Raw genomic sequence first — 20,414 nt, 5'->3', positions numbered from 1 at the left:
CCAGCTCTATAAATACACCAGGAGTAACAGATACAATAACTCAGCTCTGAAAATAGACCAGGAATAAGAGATACAACAGCCCAACTCTGAAAATACACCAGGAGTAACAGATACAACAGCCCAGCTCTGAAAATACACCCAGGAGTAACAGATACAACAGCCCAGCTCTATAAACACACCAGGATTAACAGATACAACAGCCCAACTCTGAAAATACACCAGGAGTAATGGATAGAACAGCCTAGCTCTATAAATACACCAGGATTAACAGATACAACAGCCCAACTCTGAAAATACACCAGGAGTAACAGATACAACAGCCCAGCTCTGAAAATACACCAGGAGTAACAGATACAAACAGCCCAACTCTGAAAATACACCAGGAGTAAGAGATCCAACAGCCCAGCTCTATAAATACACCAGGAGTAACAGATACAAACAGCCCAACTCTGAAAATACACCAGGAGTAAGAGATACAACAGCCCAGCTCTGAAAATACACCCAGGAGTAACAGATACCACAACCCAGTTCTGAAAATAGGCCAAGATTAACAGATACAACAGCCAACTCTATAAATACACCAGGAGTAAATGATACAATAACTCAGCTCTGAAAACACATCAAGATTAACAAATCCCAGCTCTGGGAACACAATTCCAACTTCTGACTTTGTTTTTTCCATGCTGTGGCCACACTTTGTTTCCTCTGCCCTCTCAAGAGGAACTGCACCAAGGCACCTTGGTGTTTCCCTACTCTTTGAAACACTGATATTCTCCTCCCCTGATGCTCAGACATCCCCTAAAAAATCATTTTAAGGGCAGAGGGATGAATCCAGCACGGAATGGATCCAGCAGTGGTGATTCCCAGCTGCAGGGAGTGATGAAAACCGAGCCCAGGGAAGGGAAATGTGCTGGGAGCAGCTGCAGCAAACCCAGCCAGGCAAAATCCAGCAGGCAAAGAGCATTTAAACCACATTTTGTGAGGCAGCTGACGTCTGAAAACAAAGTGATTCCATCCTTGAAACAACTTGTAAATAGCAGAAAAACATCCCTGAGTGGGGCCTGCAGAAAGCCCAGCAGGGAGAGGCCTTTGAAAGCATCCGAGGTGTCTGCGCTGCTCCCTTTGAAGCTGCAGATAAGGGAGGGGTGTAGAACACGGGTGTTATCAGCTCTGGCAGACACATCCTGACACCAAAACGCAGCTCCCTGGATCCCTGTGCAAGGAGAGACCTCCCTGCACAGGCACAGCTCAGCCCAGCGGCGTGAAAATGACAGCAATTGGTGTCTGAACATGAAAAAAAAAAAGGCAAAAAGGCACAGACAGCTCCTGGAACACCTCAGAGTGAAGGCACTGATCTTTCCCACCAACGTTTGTCCAAATCCTTGCTTTAGCTGGGAGCAATCAGTGTTCTGCTGTGACAGTGTTTTAAAGAGAATCCCAAATATCCGACTTTTTACAACCCGAAACATCATCTGCACTTCCTTCAAGCCTCCTTCCCCTGCCAAATCTGGGTATTATTCACTGCTTTACAGTCTATATTTTGGGTCACATCCTGAAGGAGGTTCCAATATTTTTCTCAGCTTCCAGCCAGGCGTGTCAGACTCAGTCTCAGTATAAAAAAAAAAAACCAAAAAAACAAAACTCTTTTTAGATTACAGCTATTGAGGCTTCTTGCAAAAACCTCTTTTTTTTTTTTTTATTCTTCAAACGTGTGTTTGCAGGACAAACACAGGAAGAAATTAAGAATTAATGACCTTCAGGGTTTTTTTTTTTTTCCCTCTGCTATTACAGGCTTCCCTGCCTCTCATCCCTTGGGATTCAGGATCACACAGCATTGACCTTTCCATGGAGATCTTCGCCCCTGAGGTGACCAAACAACAAAGAAAGGACAAATTGGGATAAAAAGGGCAATTTAACCATTATCAGGGTCATTTTCAGCCTAAAAGCATCTCCTTCCCAGTCTGAATATTCATTAAAAGCTTTCCACCATGCAGCAAATGGAATTCATCACGTTAATGCATGGAAAAGTAACTCTGGGGGGAAAGTGGGATGGGATGTGATCCTGTTTGATTGGATTGAAGGGGAGAGGTCATGGGGCCTTGTCACAGGGTTTTGCGTGTCCCTGCCATGTCCCAGGGCAGGATTGGGGAAGCAGATGCTTCCCAGGAGAAGGAATGGCAGCCAGGAGCAGGGAGCAGCGGGTTCTGCTGCTCCACGTTCAGGCTGAAACCTTCCCCTTCCCTTCAGGAATATCCACCAGCTATGGAACCCCTCCATATCCCACCTTCTCCTTCCTTCCAGGAAAATCCACAGACTATGGAACTCCTCCAAATCCCTCCTTCCCCTTCCTTCCGGCATTTCCAGCTATGGAACTCCTCCAAATCCCACCTTCCCTACAGGAATACCCACTAGCTATGGAACTCCTCAAAATTCCCACCTTGAGGAAAATCCACCAGCTATGGAACTCCTCCAAATCCCACCTTCCCTTCCTTCCAGGAAAATCCACCACCAGCTATAGAATTCCTCCAAATCCCACCTTCCCCTTCCTTCCAGGAATATCCACCAGCTATGGAACTCCTCCAAATCCTTCCTTCCCCTTCCTTCCAGCATTTCCAGCTATGGAACCCCCTCCAAATCCCACCTTCCCCTTCCTTCCAGGAATATCCACCAGCTATGGAACTCCTCAAACTTCCCACCTTCCCCTTCCCTACAGGAAAATCCACCACGTATGGAACTCCTCCAAATCCTACCTTGAGGAAAATCCACCAGCTATGGAACTCCTCCAAATCCCACCTTCCCTTCCCTCCAGGAATACCCACCAGCTATGGAACTCCTCAAAATTCCCACCTTCCCCTTCCCTACAGGAAAATCCACCACGTATGGAACTCCTCCAAATCCTACCTTGAGGAAAATCCACCAGCTATGGAACTCCTCCAAATCCCACCTTCTCTTCCTTCCAGGAAAATCCACCACCAGCTATAGAATCCCTCCAAGTCCCACCTTCCCCTTCCTTCCAGGAATATCCACCAGCTATGGAGCTCCTCCAAATCCCACCTTCCCTTCCCTACAGGAATACCCACCAGCTATGGAACTCCTCTAAATCCCACCTTGAGGAAAATCCACCAGCTATGGAACTCCTCAAAATTCCCACCTTCCCCTTCCCTACAGGAAAATCCACCACGTATGGAACTCCTCCCAGTCCCACCTTCCCCTTCCTTCCAGCATTCCCAGCAGTGCCAGGAGCTCTGGGACAATGTGGCAGCACAAACCTCCCAGTCCAAAACATTCCCAATCCCTGAACTTGCCACCAGCACCAAGGATGCTCAGGGATGGTTGGAAGCCACCAGTTCTGCCTCCTGGAATCCAGAGCTCCAGCAGGACAAAACAGATCCCTGACCCACAAATTGCTGCTCTTCACAGAGGAAATCCATCTTCAAATAAAACCTGGAGTGCAGGAATTCCAAAGGCTGGAATTTCCCCACCACCACTCCCAGGAATTTATGTATCATGTACGAGGTGTTTGAATATGCAACAGGTTGTTGTTTTTTTAAGGGTTAATCCTCTGTTAACGTGGGTCCTTTTTTAGGCTTGTGCTGCCCAGAAAAGATACCTGGACTGTCCATAACTCTTTGTATTTATTGTCTCATATTGTCCTAATTAAAATTGTCCAAATTATTATTACTCTAATTGTATTACTATTTTTATAATCATTTTATTACCATTAAACTTTTAAAAATTTAAAAACAAGTGATGGGTGTTTTTCATCCTCTGAATCCTGATGGTGTCTTCAGGACTGAGCAAGGTGGGAAGAATTTTGTTTCTTCTGATAATGGAGCAATAAATTCTTTTTTTTATGAAAGATTTAGGTGTCCTGTGGCTGCTATCTGGTGCAAGTCCCTCATTCCTTTCTTTAAAAAAATCCCACATACATCGTTTCTATTTTAATATTTTGTTATAACCTAAAACTGTATTTAACACACTGCTTAAAAAATTATTCCAACATAACTTTCTAGCGTAACACACATAATATTGATTTGAATATTTGCAAAAAGCCAATCATAAAATGTGCATTTTTCACCAGGAACACATCCCAAAGCACAAAATCCTCTCTCTGGAGCCAGAGCCCTTGCGTGGACTTCACAGGCAGCTCCGAGATGAAAACCAGGAGCTGAAAGCGCCGAGGCCACCACGGCAGGATCAGAAGCTGCTTTGATGGAAAGGAAAGGGGTTGGTTCATTAGGAGCTCCCACTGAGGAGCTTTTCAGCAGCTCCACGTGAAGCTGTGACCTCCAGGACCCACAGCTCTGAGAGCACAAGGCGTGTGCAGAGAGAGGGGCTGGCCAGAGGGATGGGATGAGGGAATCCCAGAGCATCCCAGAGCTTTTAATGACTTTTGGGAACCACTTAGAGACAGATTGAGGTGCTGGGGAGGGAAGGGTCAGCTGCACGTAGGGATGGGGAAAGGGATTTGGGAGGAGCTGCTGAAATGCTGATGGTTCCTGCAAAAAAATCTTCCCCCGAACTCTTCCCAAAGAGGGAAATCAGAGAACATGGGAACGAGGAACGAGGGGATTTCAGGAATGCTGCTCCAGAAAGGGCTGATGGATGCAAGGGGTCTCAGAAAACAAGAAAGAACCTTAAAAATGCTGCTCCAGAAAGGGCTGGTGAATCCAAAGGGTCTGAAGAAAAAAGAGAGAACCTCAAAAATGCTGTTCCAGAAAGGGCTGATGGCTCCTGCAAAAATCTTCCCCCAAACTCTTCCCAAAGAGGGAAATCAGAGAACATGGGAATGAGGGGATTTCAGGAATGCTGCTCCAGAAAGGGCTGATGGCCCCAAAGGGTCTCAGAAAATGAGAGAATTTCAGAAATGCTCTTCCAGGAAGGGCTGATGGATCCAAGGGGTCTCAATAAAAAATAGAGTACCTCAAAAATGCTGCTCCAGAAAGGGCTGATGGATCCAAGGGGTCTCAGGAAACAAGAGAATTTCAGAAATACTGCTCCAGAAAGGGCTGATGAATCCAAAGAGTCTCAGGAGCATGGGAATGAGAGAGAACTTCACAAATGCTGCTCTGGAAAGGACTGATGGATTCAGAGGGTCTCAGAAACAGAGAAACAAGAGACATGATCAGAAATGGTCCTCCAGAAAGGGCTGATGGATCCAAACGGTCTCAGGAACATGGAAATGAGAGAATTTCAGGAATGCTGCTTCAGGAAGGGCTGATGGCCCCAAAGGGTCTCAGAAAACGAGAGAATTTCAGAAATGCTCTCCCAGGAAGGGCTGATGGATACAAGGGATCTCAGAAAACAACAGAATTTCAGAAATGTTTCTCCAGGAAGGACTGATGGCCCCAAAGGGTCTGAGAAAACAAGAGAATTTCAGAAATGCTGCTCCAGGAAGGGCTGATGGCCTCAAGGGGTCCCCTGAGCTCAGTTCCAGAAAAAAAACTCATAAAATCAACCAGAGGAAGTGGAATTCCAAGGTTCTTGGTTCTCACAGGCTCACCAGGTACATGGGCGCTTTTGTTTTCACCTACTGCTCAACATCTGGAGCACCCTGAGGTGCCTGTGCTGCCTTCACATCTGGCACAGCTGTGCTTCAAATGAGTGCAATAATTCACATGCACGTGTTGGGGCAGGCTCCTTTTCCAGGGAATCACAGCATGAAGCCAAAAGGAATTTTACACAAATGAAATGAAAAAAAAAAACAAAACAAAACCAAAAAACAGAGGAGAAGAGAAGATTTTGTGCAAGGGATGAAAATGCAGCGCCAAGGTTGGAGAGGCAAAAGGAAGACGAGGCACTGAGGGGGAGGAACTGAACTCAGACAGGAATAAACTCCCAGGATTTGGCTGCTCCTCACTTGCAGCCCTGCTTCTCCCACCACATTCCCTCAGCATGGGATTATCAAGAGAAAAATCAAGGAGCAGAAACTGGATCCCAGGGGGAATGACAGGGAAAGGCTCAAGGAGTGGGAGGCATTGGGGCAATGTTGACAGCTGATGCAACTTTCCCAAAATAAACCCCAAAAAGGCTCAGAGCATTTTGTGATCTGAAGCCCACGACACAGCAACAGCAGCACAATTCCCAATGAAAATCCCAGTCCCTCCCACCCCATCCAAAAAACACCAAGGATTGAAAAAATCTAGAAACCCTCGTTATTAAAGCAACCATCTCCATCCTAAAAGTCTTCAAAATAAATTTAAACAAATTTTCCAATCAGAAACATCTCCTGAAGCTCTGGAACATCCCAGACAGATCAGAGGCAATTCCCAATGAAAATCCCAGTCTCGTCCACCCCATCCAAAACACACCATGGATAGAAAAGATCTGGAAAGCCTCATTATTAAAGCAACCTTCTCCATCCTAAAAGTAAAATTCCCACCTAAATTTTCCAATCAGAAACATCTCCTGAAGCTCCAGAACATCCCAGGCAGATCACAGACAATTCCCAATGAGAATCCCAGTCCCTTCCACCCCATCCAAAAAACACCATGGACATCAAAGATCTGGAAAACCTCGTTATCAAAGCAACCATCTCCATCCTAAATGTATAAAATTTCCAATCAGAAACATCTCCTGAAGGTCCAGAAGATTCCAGACTGATCAGAGACAATTCCCAATGAAAATCCCAGTCCCTCCCATCCAAAAAACACCATGGATAGAAAAGATCTGGAAAGCCTCATTAGTAAAGCAACCACCTCCATCCTATAAGTTTTTAAAATAAATTTAAACAGATTTTCCAATCAGAAACATCTCCTGAAGCTCCAGAACATCCCAGGCAGATCACAGACAATTCCCAATGAGAATCCCAGTCCCACCCATCCAAAAAACACCATGGACATCAACGATCTGGAAAACCTCGTTATCAAAGCAACCTTCTCCATCCTAAAAGTAAAATTCCCACCTAAATTTTCCAATCAGAAACATCTTCTGAAGCTCTGGAACATCCCAGACAGATCAGAGACAATTCCCAATGAAAATCCCAGTCCCACCCATCCAAAAAACACCATGGACATCAAAGATCTGGAAAACCTCGTTATCAAAGCAACCTTCTCCATCCTGAAAGTATAAATTTTCCAATTAGAAGCATCTCCTGGAGCTCCAAACCATCCCAGGCAGATCAGAGACAATTCCCAACAAAAATCCCAGTCACTCCCACCCTATCCAAAACACACCATGGATAGAAAAGATCTGGAAAGCCTCATTAGTAAAGGAACCATCTCCATCCTAAAAGTAAATTTCCCACCTAAATTTTCCAATCAGAAACATCTCCTGAAGCTCCAGAACATCCCAGGCAGATCACAGACAATTCCCAATGAGAATCCCAGTCCCTCCCATCCAAAAAACACCATGAATAGAAAAGATCTGGAAAGCCTCATTAGTAAAGCAACCACCTCCATCCTAAAAGTTTTTAAAATAAATTTAAACAGATTTTCCAATCAGAAACATCTCCTGAAGCTCCGGAACATCCCAGGCAGATCACAGACAATTCCCAATTAAAATCCCAGTCCCTCCCTCCCATCCATAGATATAAAATATCTGGAAAACCTTGTTTTTAAATCAACCACCCCACAGGCTCATCCCACCCTGCTCCTTCCCCTGTCCTGCTTTTAGGATTTTACTTCTCCCCTCTCAAGGCAATCTGGGCCCAAGGTGCCCTGGCTGAAACAGCTGTAAAAGTTTGATTTTATTAATCTGCCTCAAAACTGCTCCCTTGGAATTCTTCCTGCAGGATTCACATCCAACAGGTTGGGGAGCAAAGGAAACCCAGCTCAGGATTCTCCAGCATGTGGCATCAATGGGAAGGCACTTAAAGCAAGCTGGCTCATAAAAAAGAAACCCAAAAAATCCATTTTTAAAGCTGGGAGGGTGAATGGTAATGCAGGTTTTTCTAAGAGCAGGTCAAGTCAAGGTTACTTGAAGTGCTGAGTTAATGGGCTCATAAATATCATCATTAGGTGCCATTCCCTAGCCTGGAAACACACAGGAATTATCCTCCTGATGAAATTGAATTTTGTTTATTTGTGCCCAGCCCTGGCCATGACTAAAACTACTCAGAATGCTCAGAAAATGAAGTATTTTAAATATTCAGCTGTGAGAGGCTTCAAGAGAATTGGCTGCGAGTCTCTCTGCCCTATTACCAATAATTAAAATCCGTGTTTTTTCATAGGCAGAAAAGGGAAAAAGGGGTTTGAGCTCTCTTTTCCTGCTGAATCACATCAGCATGGTTAAAGATGAGACAGGAGCACCAGGTTTTTTTCCCCCTATGGGCAAAAATTATTGAGAACTGACTCATCTGAATTTAATTACCGGGCCAGCTCGGAGAGATGAAATTCCAAACAAGACTTCTTTGCAATTCCACTTGTGGGACTGCAAAGTTTCCTTCAGGAATGAGAAATGAGATGGCCTGGAATGGGCTGGGGCTGGCTGGAAATTCAGGGATGGGAAATTTGGGGATGGGAAATTCTGGGATGTGGAAATTCTGGGATGTGAAATTCTGGGATGGGAAATTGAAGGATGGGAAATCCAAGGATGGGAAATTCGGGGATGGAAAATTCGGGGATGGGAAATTTGGGGATGGGAAATTGAGGGATGGGAAATTGAGGGATGGGAAATTCAGGGATGGGAAATTCAGGGATGGGAAATTCAGGGATGAAAAATTCAGGGATGGAAAATTCGGGGATGGGAAATTAATTTGGGGACGTGAAATTCGGGGATGTGAATTCAGGGATGGGAAATTTGGAGATGGGAAAGTTGGGGATGGGAAATTCAGGGATGGGAAATTAATTTGGGGATGGGAAATTCAGGGATGGGAAATTCAGGGATGGGAAATTCGGGGATGCACCACAAAAAGCAGGAACAGTTTCTGCCAAGGGGGAATTCCTGCTGCTGGAGCCCGGGGATCCCAAAAAGGGCTGAGGGGAGCAGGGATGCAAATCCATAATTTCTCCCTCCAATGAACCCCAAAGTGACACCTGTAAAACTTAAACCAGGCTTTAATCTCAGTTTTAACAACTGTGTGTGCACCACAGGCTCAGCTCAAAGCCAGGCTTACATTCCCCACAATTTAAAGTATTTTTTCCCCTGCTGTATTTACGAGGAGTTTATTAATTTTATTAATTAATTAATTTTTTTTTTTTTCCCAGCAGGTTCCCTCTGCCAGGCTTTGTTTTATTTTTGACATGACAAGACACAGCTCTGCTTTGGCAACACCTCCAGGCTGAATAATGTTTTTTAACCAGCTCCATCCATCTTCCCAGCCAGCACAGCTGAGTGCCTACGAACCACCAGTGCCCTAAAATATTAATGCATTCTAATAAAACCAGCCCAGGCATTTTTTCATCAAACAGCAACATCTAATTTTCCAAAGGGGCCTGGGAACAGTAAACAATTGGGACGTGGTAAATGGCAACTTCCCTCCCATCAATACACCCTAAACACTCCAATGCTGTTCCCTCAGAATTGCCAGCCAGGATAAATCACTCAAATAAATGGGATTTGCAACAGGATCCTCACAAATAATCACAATTTAACTCGCTGCTGATAATCCCAGGCAACACCTGATTATTACAAAAGCTTCATTCTTCCCTTCCAGAGGGATTCTGGGTTCAAATCTAACTTCCAGGACCTTCCACTTGCTGCCAATCAGGACTTTTAACCCTCTGAAGGTGATCACCATGTCCTTTGCTATAAAACCAACAGGAGGAACACATCAAATTCCCTCTGCAGATCCTTATTTCCCCTGCCTTCAGAGCACTGGGGTGGCTCCTGAATATTGGAAATATTGGCTTTTATCCCAAATTGAAGCAATATTTCTGAGAAAAGTTTCCAGGCAATCTCTGGGATGAGAGGGGGGCTGGAATTCTGTCCCCTGTCCCATGGAGAAGTGGATCTGGTGAAACATTTCCAGAAGTTCATCAACATCAATGGGTTTAGCAATCATCAGAACATTTAGCAAAATCAAGGCTTGACTGTGGCAGGGTTTGAAAGGGTCTCAGAGGTTGGGTGATTTTGTTTGGGTTTTTTATTTTTAAATATTTTTTCTACCCAGCCACACCACGACTCTCACTGCAGACGTCAGGACTCAGAGCAGCCAATGCTCACTGCTGAGTTTACCAAGCAAATCCCACGTTCCAGAAGGAAACCACGGGGAATAATTGGCAATTTCCCCTCCTTCAGGCCCAAACTTCTCCCTCTGAGCCCCCTGTGAAGTTTGGCTGCGCCCACACAGACCCTGAGTACCCCACAAGGCGCCACCCTACAAGGAATGAACGGAGCAGGAACCTACCAGAGCGAGGATCCCTCCGTGCCAGCAACTTCCAGAACATCATATCCATCCTCCAGCTGGAAATCCATGAACACCAGGGCAATGGTGTCCCCAGGCTCGGCCAGGATGGTCCAGGTGCAGTCTGCATTGTTGCCATACTCCAGGGGGAAGTGGGGGCTGGAGATGACCCCGCTCTGGCCCCGCAGGGTCCCTCCGCAGGCATCATCAGCTGAAACAAAGGCCAGGGTGAGCCCTGAATGCCCAAAGGTCCCAAAGTCCAGCCCAAAGTCCCAGCCTGCCCTGGATTGCCAAGCAAATTGTACTCTGTTTACCATCAGAATTGTATTCTATTTACCATCAGAATTGTATTCTGTTTATTATCGTCTGCATGGCATTTGGCTTCTGTTAAGTGGGCAGTTTTCCTTATCTCTTCCACAACTAGGGAGACATCTGCTTATAACAGGTATTGAATGTCCCTGCATGGCTGATAAGAACTACATCATTCCATTGGGAGATGTGAGCCCAGAGGGAGGAGCCAAGCATTCCTACCCGGATAGAATCTGGAGATTTCAAACATTCTTACCTGGATATAAACTGAGATTTCAAACATTCCTACCTGGATATAATCTGGAGATTTCAAACATTCCTACCAGGATATAATCTGGAGGTTTCAAACATTCCTACCCAGATAGAATCTGGAGATTCTGGAACACCAGCACGGCTTCTGCACTGCATTGCCCAGAGGAACAGCAGCTGCCTCTGCCCCTGGATCTTCAGAGGCAGAGACTGCACCTTTCTGCAGGATCCCTGCTCCAGCAGAACCAGCCCTGACACTGCAGGAGGGCTGAGCCACAATTCCAATGGCACTGCTGCCAACAGCCTGACCCACAGGGTGTCAGGTTGGGTTCTGACTCTGCCAGTGTTGGTTTCGTTCACTGCATTGTTTATATTTTTATTTTCTTCCCTATTACAGAACTGTTATTTCCTGCTCCCATATTTTTTGCCTGAGAGCCCCTTAATTTGAAATTTATAGCAATTCAGAAAAAGGGAGGGGTTCATTTTCTCCATTTCAGGGGAGGCTCCTCCCTTCCTTAGCAGGCTCCTGGCTTTCCAAACCAAGACACAGCCAAACCCCCTTTGGGGCAGGGGGTGTCACTGCCCACTCTTAAGGATGGAAATGATGCCTCAGGTTGGGCTTTTGCATTTCTCAGGTTCTGTGCTGCTTTAGTGGGTGGGTTTGAGCTTCATATCAGGGGATGGTGAGCTCTGTGCACAGAGCAGGGAGACAAAACAATTCCTGCTCCAGCTGGGGACCAAGGACAAATGATCCAAATCTCAGCCCAAGAGCACAAACAATGTGGGCTGAAGAGAGAAAAACAAGCAGGATGGGATTGGATGGGCTGGAGCTGGAATTGGACAATGAACCCCAATGTGCAAATGGAGCAGAATTGATAGAAGTGAGAGACCCCGTGACCAAGTGTCCATTTTGTGACCATTTTGGTTCATCTTGGGTGCAGCCCTGGCTGGGCTCTTGTGCTGCCCAAGGTGGATCCATTGAGGAGATCCTTTTAATAAATCCCTGCTTTATTCTTTCACTCTGCCCAGCCTCTGTTCTAGTTCAGCCTTCACAAGGAATCATAGATGCAAACTCAGCTGCAGGCACAGCTCCACCAGAGCAGCTGAAAAGCAGATTTTGTGCTGCCCTTGGAGCCATTCCCTGGATCCTCCTCCTCCCTGGAGCAGCTCAGGTGCCACCAGCCCCAGTGCTGGGCTCCAGGCTGGAAGGGCAGCGTTGAAATCAAACACGAGTTTGGCACTTCAGGGTGGAAATGCAAAGCTGGGCTTCTCCTCCAGCTGGAGAGGGGATCTCAGCAATGGAAATGGTGCCAACCCTCAGCTCCAGCACCAGCTGGGGTCAGGATTAATCCCTCCCTCCCTGGGGTTTCCTCCACAAATGCTGAGCGAAGCTGGGCAAGGAGGAGACTCTGGGAAATGCTGTCAGAGCAGAGGGAACTGCTCCCTCCAGGCAGGGAATTCCCTTTTCTCCCACCAAGGTGCTGCTTTGCCCATTCTCAAGGTGGAATTTCAGGGAATTTCACCTTTTAGAGGGTCCAGAGGAGGGCCAGGAATGGTGAAGGGGCAGCTGAGGGCACTTGGAGAGGAGGAGATCAAGGCCAGAGCTCAGAGGGGCTGCAGCTCCTCCTGATGGAATATTAGGGTGGATTTAGGGCACCCAGAGGGTGCTGGGCACTGCCCAGGCTGCCCAGGGAATGGGAACATTCCCAAGGCTGCCAGAGCTCCAGGAATGTTTGGACATCACTTTCAAGGTGGAATTCTGGGGTGTCTGTGCAGGGCCAGGGTTGGAATCAATGATCCTTCATCCCTTGATTCTGTGTTTTCATCTCCAGTGAAACTCATCAAATTAAATTAAATTTTAAAAAAAAGTATTATAAAATTGGCAAAGACCATCCTAATTTGTAGAAAATCATCATGACTGATCATAAAAAACATCAGGGATAAGCAGCACTCTCTCAAATCACTTTGAACTCCTCCCTAAACACTCCCGACCCCAAACCAGCAGGGAAATACCCCAAACAAACCCCAGTGACAGTCACAACACACCTCTGTACCTGTAACCCATCCAAGGGAGCATTAAAAACACCCCAAGCAACAAATATTTGCTCACTTGAAGGCGCAGCTCCACGGCCCAGGGGCTGATTGATCGCTCAGGCAGAGTCAATAAAAGCAATCAATAGGAGATGCTCTGCTCAAGTGCACAGGGAATCGAGGGGAAGAGACTTCAGGAGCAGCAGCAAATGTTTTTGGTGGAAGAACACAGATATTTGTGTGTTTACACACTCCCCAGCCCCCCTGGGAGCACAATTAGCAAGGCTGAACTGATAAAGGAATTTTAAAGTTTCCCTGCCCTTAAACCGGCAGGAGTTGGGAATTGGTTTCAGCATAAATTGTTCATATAAACTCAGTATAAATTTTCAGTATAAATTTTTCAGTTTAAATTTTCAGTATAAATTGTTCTGTATAAATTTTCAGTATAAATAGTTCAGTATAAATTTTCAGTATAAATTGTTTTACCTCCTCCAAGGCAGGGAACATTCCAGCCCTGCACAGATCCACCTTTCCTGCAGCACAGAACTACAACCACTCTGGGATGTGCCACAGGAGAGTGAATCTGGCACTGGGAAGCAGAAAATCCAGTTCCATTTCCAGTGTTTGAGCTGGAAAACCTGCAGGCTTGGGGAGGTACCTGATTTTTGGGATAATCATGGGATCATGGTTGGTTTGGAGCTTCAGGATCATCTCCTTTCACCCCATTCCATGGGCAGAGACACTTTCCACAATCCCAGGCTGCTCCAACCTGGCCTTGGACATTTCCAGGGATGGAGCAACCACAGCTTCTCCAGGAAATCAATCCCAGTTCCTCAGAGGGAGGAATTTTCTCCTAATATTTAATCTAAACCCACTCTCAGTTTAAAGCCATCCCCCTTTGTCCTACCACTTATAAAATTGTGGTTTTTTCCCCCACTTTGTTTTATTTTTAAATTTGATTTAATTTAACTGTCCAGGGACCAAGAAACTGCAGCTAAAGCAGCTGTGCCCCATTCCCAACACCCCAACCCCTTCACAACCTTCCCATTATTCCCCCAAAACCCAACAGCCTTGAGGAACCCATCAAAAACCCATTAACCACAACCCAAAACCCAACAACCACAACCCAAAACCCAACAACCACACCAGGTTTACTTTCCCATTTAGGGCTGGTTTTTAAGGGTTGATTTTTAAGAGTTAATTTTGAAGGGTTGGTTTTTAAGAGTTGCTTTTTAAGGGTTGGTGGCTTTGTTTTTGTATGGGAGATATTTATGGAAGTGATGCAAAGCTTTTAGTTACTAGAAAGTTGTATCTGCTTTTGTGAAAAAATACATGTGTTAAAGATGAAAGATACTTGGGAACTTCTGTTTTTTCCTCTGGTTGGTTAAGAGGTAACATAATTTGGGTTTTGTTTTGGTTAGGCTGGGCTGGGTAGCTTTGCTGTGGGGCTGGGCTCTTTTTTTGGGTTCTTTTAGGTTTTTTTTCATCAGTTGTTGGGTAGGGGCTGGGTTATGGTTATGATTTCTAACATTTCTTCTGGTTTCAACTAAAGCCACCACATTTGGTTTTGAAGGGTTGGTTTTTGAGGGTTGGTTTTGTATGGGTTGATTTTGAAGAGTTAGTTTTTAAGGGTTGGTTTTTAAGGGTTTCTTTATAAGAGCTGGTTTTTAAGGGTTGGGTTTTGAGGATTGGTTTTGTATGGGTTGATTTTTAAGGGTTGATTTTGAAGGGTTAGTTTTTAAGGGTTGATTTCTAAGAGTTGCTTTTTAAGGCTTGTTTTTTTAGGGTTGTTTTTTTAAGGTTGGTTTTGAAGGGTTTCTTTTTAAGGGTTGGTTTTTAAGAGTTGGTTTTCAAGGGTTGCTTTTTAAGGGTTCATTTTAAGGGTTGATTTCTAAGGGTTGGTTTTTAAGGATTTCTTTTTAAGAGTTGCTTTTTAAGGCTTGGTTTTTAAGGGTTGCTTTTTAAGGGTTAGTTGTTAAGGTTAGTTTTCAAGGGTTTCTTTTTAAGAGTTGCTTCTTAAGGGTTAGTTGTTAAGGGTTGATTTTAAGAGTTCATTCTAAGGGTTAGTTTTTATGGGTTGATTTCTAAGAGCTGGTTTTTAAGGATTTCTTTTTAAGAAACACTTTTAAAGGGTTGGTTTTTAAGGGTTAGTTTTTGAGGTTAGTTTTGAAGGGTTAATTTTCAAGAGTTGCTTTCTAAGGGTTGATTTTGAAGGGTTGATTTCTAAGGGTTGGCTTTTAAGGATTTCTTTTTAAGAGATGCTTTTTAAGGGTTGGGTTTTAAGGGTTGGTTTTTAAGGGTTGATTTCTAAGGGTTGATTTCTAAGGGCTGATTTCTAAGGGTTTCTTTTTAAGAGTTGCTTTTTAAGGCTTGGTTTTTAAGGGTTGCTTTTTAAGGGTTAGTTTTTAAGGGTTAATTTTCAAGAGTTGCTTTCTAAGGGTTGATTTTGAAGGGTTGATTTCTAAGGGTTGGTTTCTAAGGATTTCTTTTTAAGAGATGCTTTTTAAGGGTTGGGTTTTAAGAGTTGGTTTTTAAGGGTTGCTTTTTAAGGGTTAATTTTTAAGGGTTAATTCTGAAGAGTTGGCTCTTAAGAGTCGGGTTTTGACCCTTTCAAACCCAACACCCCACCCCAACCATCTCAACGCCCATTTTCGGGTATCTCCTCACCTCTGCAGACGGGCAGAGGGAAGTCCCAGGAGGCTCCTTGTCCCGAGCTGGCCTGGCAGGTGAGCAGGGCGTGGCCCTCCAGGAAGAAGCCGGGGTTGCAGCTGTACCTGACCCTGTCCCCGATGCTGAAGGTGGTTCCCTGCTGCACCCCGTTCCGCAGCCGCCCTGGGTTCCCGCACGTGTGGCTGGGCAGGGCTGCAAGGGAAGGGACAGGGGATGAGACAAATCCTCGGGGAAAACAGGAAAATCATCTCTGAAAACAGAATGATCAATTTGAGGGAAGCAGGGCTGGGTTAGGGACGGGGAATTGTCACAGGGCTGAGCTAAATCCTTAGGAAAAATTGAATAATCAAGAATAATCCATCTGAGGGAAGCAGGGTTGGGTTAGGGACAGGGAATTGTCACAGGGCTGAGCTAAATCCTCAGGAAAAACAGAATAATTGTCATTGAAAACAGAATAAACAATTTGAGGAAAGCAGGGTTGGGTTAGGGACTGGGAATTTTCACAGCGTTGAGTAAATCGTCAGGAAAAACGGAATAATCGAGAATAACGCATTTGAGGGAAGGAGCGTTGGGTTAGGGACTGGGAATTGTCACAGGGCTGAGCTAAATCCTCAGGAAAAATGGAATAATCATCACTGAAAACAAAATGATCAATTTGAGAAAAGCAGGGTTGGGTTAGGGACAGGGGGCTGAGGTAAATCCTCAGGAAAAATGGAATAATGAAGAATAATCAATTTGAGAAAAGCAGGGTTGGGTTGGGAATTGTCACAGGGCTGAGCTAAACCCTCAGGAAAAACGGAATAATCATCACTGAAAACAGAATGATCAATTTGAGAAAAGCAGGGTTGGGTTAGGGACAGGGAATTGTCACAGGTCACACCTGAGAGTCCCCAAGCCCAGTTTCGGGGTTCCAGCCCCCAAAACAGCAGCAGGGGCAGATCCCAGCTCCTGACCCCATTTCTTGCCCCCAAAGCCATTATTTTCATCCTCCTCCAAAGCCCCTGGAGCTGGGAAGTTCCACCAGGAAATTTTCCTGCCCAGGCAGGTTCTGGGAGCAGGGGCTGCTCTCAAATCCAAGCAGGTGGAAAAGCAGCCCAGAACTAACATTTCATTTCTTGTAATGATCCTCAAACCCCCAACTTAATTAAATTACCAATGTCACTTTTTTTTTTTTAATGAACCCATTCCTGCTTTTATGCTTCCATCCCTTAAAATTAATGAGTAGAACTCCTCTATAAATAAAAATCCATCATTTTTAAAAGTCAATCTCCACCACGAGCTGCTCTCTACTTAATGAACTGTGAAGAATCAGACAACCCTGACCTGCATGGGATCTTAAAATCAGACTTGAAAAACAGATCTCAGATTAAAATTCTGCTTCACTGAGCTGCCTGCACATTCCAGATCTTGCTCCACAGCAGCTTTGTGGGGAGCAGCATTAACCCCCCACTGCCCTGGGTCGCTGCAGGGAGCTTGGATTGGGGTTTTTAAATCACCCAAGTGCAGGAGATCTTTAAATTCCTGCTGATGGAGAGACAAAAATGACTCCAGAGAGGTTGGGGGTACATCCAGAGATTTGTGGGGATGAAGGAAAGGTCCTGTTACCGATTTTCTGCTCCTTCCCACGATGAATTCTGAGCAGTTTATTTCATTTGTCCGCACCTGAACAGCTGCCAAAGGCTGATCTGATTTTACGACAGAGGAAAGGCAATGGGATTATTCTGGTGCACCTGCAATGTCACTGTCCCAGCGCTGGCTGGGCTCAGGACACCTCCCTGAAGGTGACCCAGCACAGGAGCCACTCTGGGGATGCTAAAGGCCAGCCCAGACCCAGCAGAACCAGGGCAGAACCACGACTGTGACACCAGGTGACAATGGCCTGGTGCACCAGTGACACCTCCTTAGCAAGAAATTGATGCCTCAGGTTTTAATTTTTATGTTTCTCAGGTTCTGTGCTGCTCTAGTGGGTGGGTCTGGGGTTCATATCAGGGGATGGTGAGCTCTGTGCACAGAGCAGGGAGACAAAACAATTCCTGCTCCAGCTGGGCACCAAGGACAAATGATCCAAATCTCAGGCCCAAGAGCAGAAACAATGTGGAATGAAGAGAAAAACAAGGATGGGACTGCCTGGGCTAAAGCTGGAATGGGACAATGAACTCCAAGATGCAAATGGAGCAGAATTGATAAAAGTGAGAGACTTTGTAACCAGTCATGCATTTTGTGATCATTTTGGTTCATCTTGGGTGCAGCCCTGGCTGGGCTCTTGTGCTGCCCAAGCTGGATCCATTCAGGCCTTTTTCCTCCCTGATTCTCATTTTTTACTTCCATTTCTCCCTACCTCTCATTTTTCACCTCCATTTCTCCCTGCTTCTCACTTTTACCTCTCTTTCTCCCTGCTTCTCATGTTTTAGCTCCTTGTTTCCCTGATCGATGTTTTTTAACCCCATTTCTCCCTGATTCTCATTCTTTACCTCCCTTTCTCCCTGATTCTCATGTTTTACCCCCGTTTCTCCCTGATTCTCACTTTTTACCTCCCTTTCTCCCCGATCCTCATTTTTACCCCCCTTTCTCCCTGCTTCTCATGTTTTACCTCCCTTTCTCCCTGTTTCTCATCCATTTTTTCCCGATTCTCTTTTTTTTACCTCCATTTCTCCCTGCTTCTCATGTTTTACCCCCATTTCTCCCTGATTCTCACTTTTTACCTCCCTTTCTCCCTGATCCTCATGTTTTACCTCCATTTTCCCCTTTATCGTACTTTTTACCTTCTTCTCTCCCTTTCTCTCATTTTTTACCTCCCTTTCTCCCTGATTCTCCTTTTTACCTCCCTTTCTCCCTGTTTCTCATTCATTTGTCCCTAATTCTCATGTTTTACCTCCTTTTCTTCCTGCTTCTCGCTTTTTTGCCTCCCTTTCTCCGTTTCTCATTTTTTAACCTCCATTTCTCTGTTTCTCATGTTTTACCTCCTTTTCTGCCCGCTTCTCATTTTTCACCTCCATTTCTCCGTTTCTCATTTTTCACCTCCATTTCTCCCTGTTTCTCTCATCCATTTCTCCCTGTTTCTCTCATTTTTCTCATCCATTTCTCCCAGTTTCTCATTCTTTCCTCCCTTTCTCCCGGCTCTCCTGAGCTCCCAGATCTGCTGATCCACACCAGAACCTCCCTCCCATCCGCCTTCAGCCCTCACATCCATTCCTTTCCACCCTTTTTAACCAGGCTGCTCCCAACTTTTCCTCATCCCAGGGTGGAGTTTCCAGCATCAGGAGCCTTTCACAACCTGGTGCTCGTCAAGCTGAGCCTCCTTGTTCCAGTTCATTCGAAATTAATTAGGAGTTTTTAAGTCATTAGATGTGACTCAACGCATCCTTGGCCACAGTCCCACCATCACAAGGCATCCAGCCTCATTACATCAGCCTCTCCCAAATGCTCTCAATTGTCAGCAGGGAAAGAAGAGGGGAAAAAAAACAAAAAGAAAAAGGGGAAAAAAGAAAAAAAAAACCATTTAAAAAGGGGAAAAAAACATTAAAAAGGGAAAAAAGGAAAAAAAAACATTCAAAAAGGGAAAGGGAAAAAGGGAAAAAACAATTTAAAAAGGGGGAAAAACCATTAAAAAGAGGAAGAAAAGGGAAAAAGGAAAAAATCATTAAAAAGGGAAAGAAAAGGGGAAATAACATTAAAAAGGGAAAGAAAGGGGGGGGAAGGGAAAAAAAACCATAAAACATTAAAAAGGGAAAGAAAAGGGAAAAAAGGGAAAAAACAATTTAAAAGGGGGGAAAACCATTAAAAAGGGAAAGAAAGGGGGGGAAGGGAAAAAAACCCAAAAACATTAAAAAGGGAAAGAAAAGGGAAAAAAGAGAAAAAACAATTTAAAAAGGGGGAAAAACCATTAAAAAGAGAAAGAAAAGGGAAAAAACATTAAAAAGGGGAAAAAAAGGGGGAAAAACATTTAAAAAAGGAAAAGGGAAAACATTTTAAAAGGGAAAGGGAAAAAACCATTTAAAAAGGAAAGAAAAGGGGGAAAAACATTAAAAAAGGGGGGAAAAGGGAATAAAAGGGGAAAAAGCATTACAAAAGGGGGGAAGGGAAAAATACATTAGAAAAGGGAAAGAAAAGGAAAAGAAAGGGAAGAAAACAAAAAAAGAAAAGGGAAAAACATTAAAAAAGGGAAAGAAAATTGAAAAAAATAAACATTAAAAGGGTAAAGGAAAGGGAAAAAAAAGGGAAAAACATTAAAAAAGGAAAAAAAAATTTAACATTTTTTTCTGTTTTTCTGCCTTTCCTGGATTTTTTGGGGGGATTGGAAGTCAAGATATCCACAGGAATCAACAGGAGAGCCAGGGCAGGGAGATATTCTCTTAATGAGCCAGCCTGCACTGGATCCAAGAAATTCAAGGGAAAAATCAGATTTTTTAAAGAGAATATCCAGATTTCTAAGATTTCTAAGATCCAGATTTCTAAGAGAATATCCAAGATTTCCATCACAATTCAAAATTTAAGTGGGCACCCGTGGAGGATGTGGAGAGTGGAGGAGGGATCCACACAGAACCATTTCCTCTCATTCTCCATCCATCATTTTTGGGCCAAGTGCTCCAGGGATACTCCAGGGCTGTCTGAGATATTTCAGCAGTGTTTTAGCACAATCTGCTCCAGTTCAGAAGAGTTTTAATCTTCACAAGAACTGTCCAGAGTGTGCTACAGCAAAGGAAATAAATGGGACCGTTTTCATTTCATTTTATCCCTTTTTCTTTTCGTGCCATGATTTGTTTCCAGTACAGCCAGAGATAAAACTAAATGGAAACTACTTTTTCCCCCCGTTCTCCAATATTTCTCTGTTCACTAAAAACCAGCCAGAAAGTCACTTTTGGAAAATGGT

The 20,414-nt window shown here is 44.6% G+C and overlaps 1 protein-coding gene across 1 annotated transcript in view; it reads right to left on the bottom strand.

Moving 5' to 3' along the window:
* Positions 1-20,414, bottom strand: part of CSMD2 (CUB and Sushi multiple domains 2) — a 236,605-nt gene that overhangs the window by 175,864 nt on the left and 40,327 nt on the right. Inside the window, exons 4-5 of the mRNA XM_058819623.1 lie at positions 15,542-15,736; positions 10,289-10,496 (exon numbers count right to left, since the gene is read on the bottom strand). Of these exons, the coding sequence (XP_058675606.1) occupies positions 10,289-10,496; positions 15,542-15,736 (403 nt within the window). The remainder of the gene's footprint in view (positions 1-10,288; positions 10,497-15,541; positions 15,737-20,414) is intronic.

This window comes from Ammospiza caudacuta, chromosome 25 (assembly GCF_027887145.1).
Source record: "Ammospiza caudacuta isolate bAmmCau1 chromosome 25, bAmmCau1.pri, whole genome shotgun sequence".
NCBI lineage: Eukaryota > Metazoa > Chordata > Aves > Passeriformes > Passerellidae > Ammospiza > Ammospiza caudacuta.
Note: the sequence above shows the minus strand (reverse complement) of the source record. Positions and strands in the feature narration are given on the sequence as shown.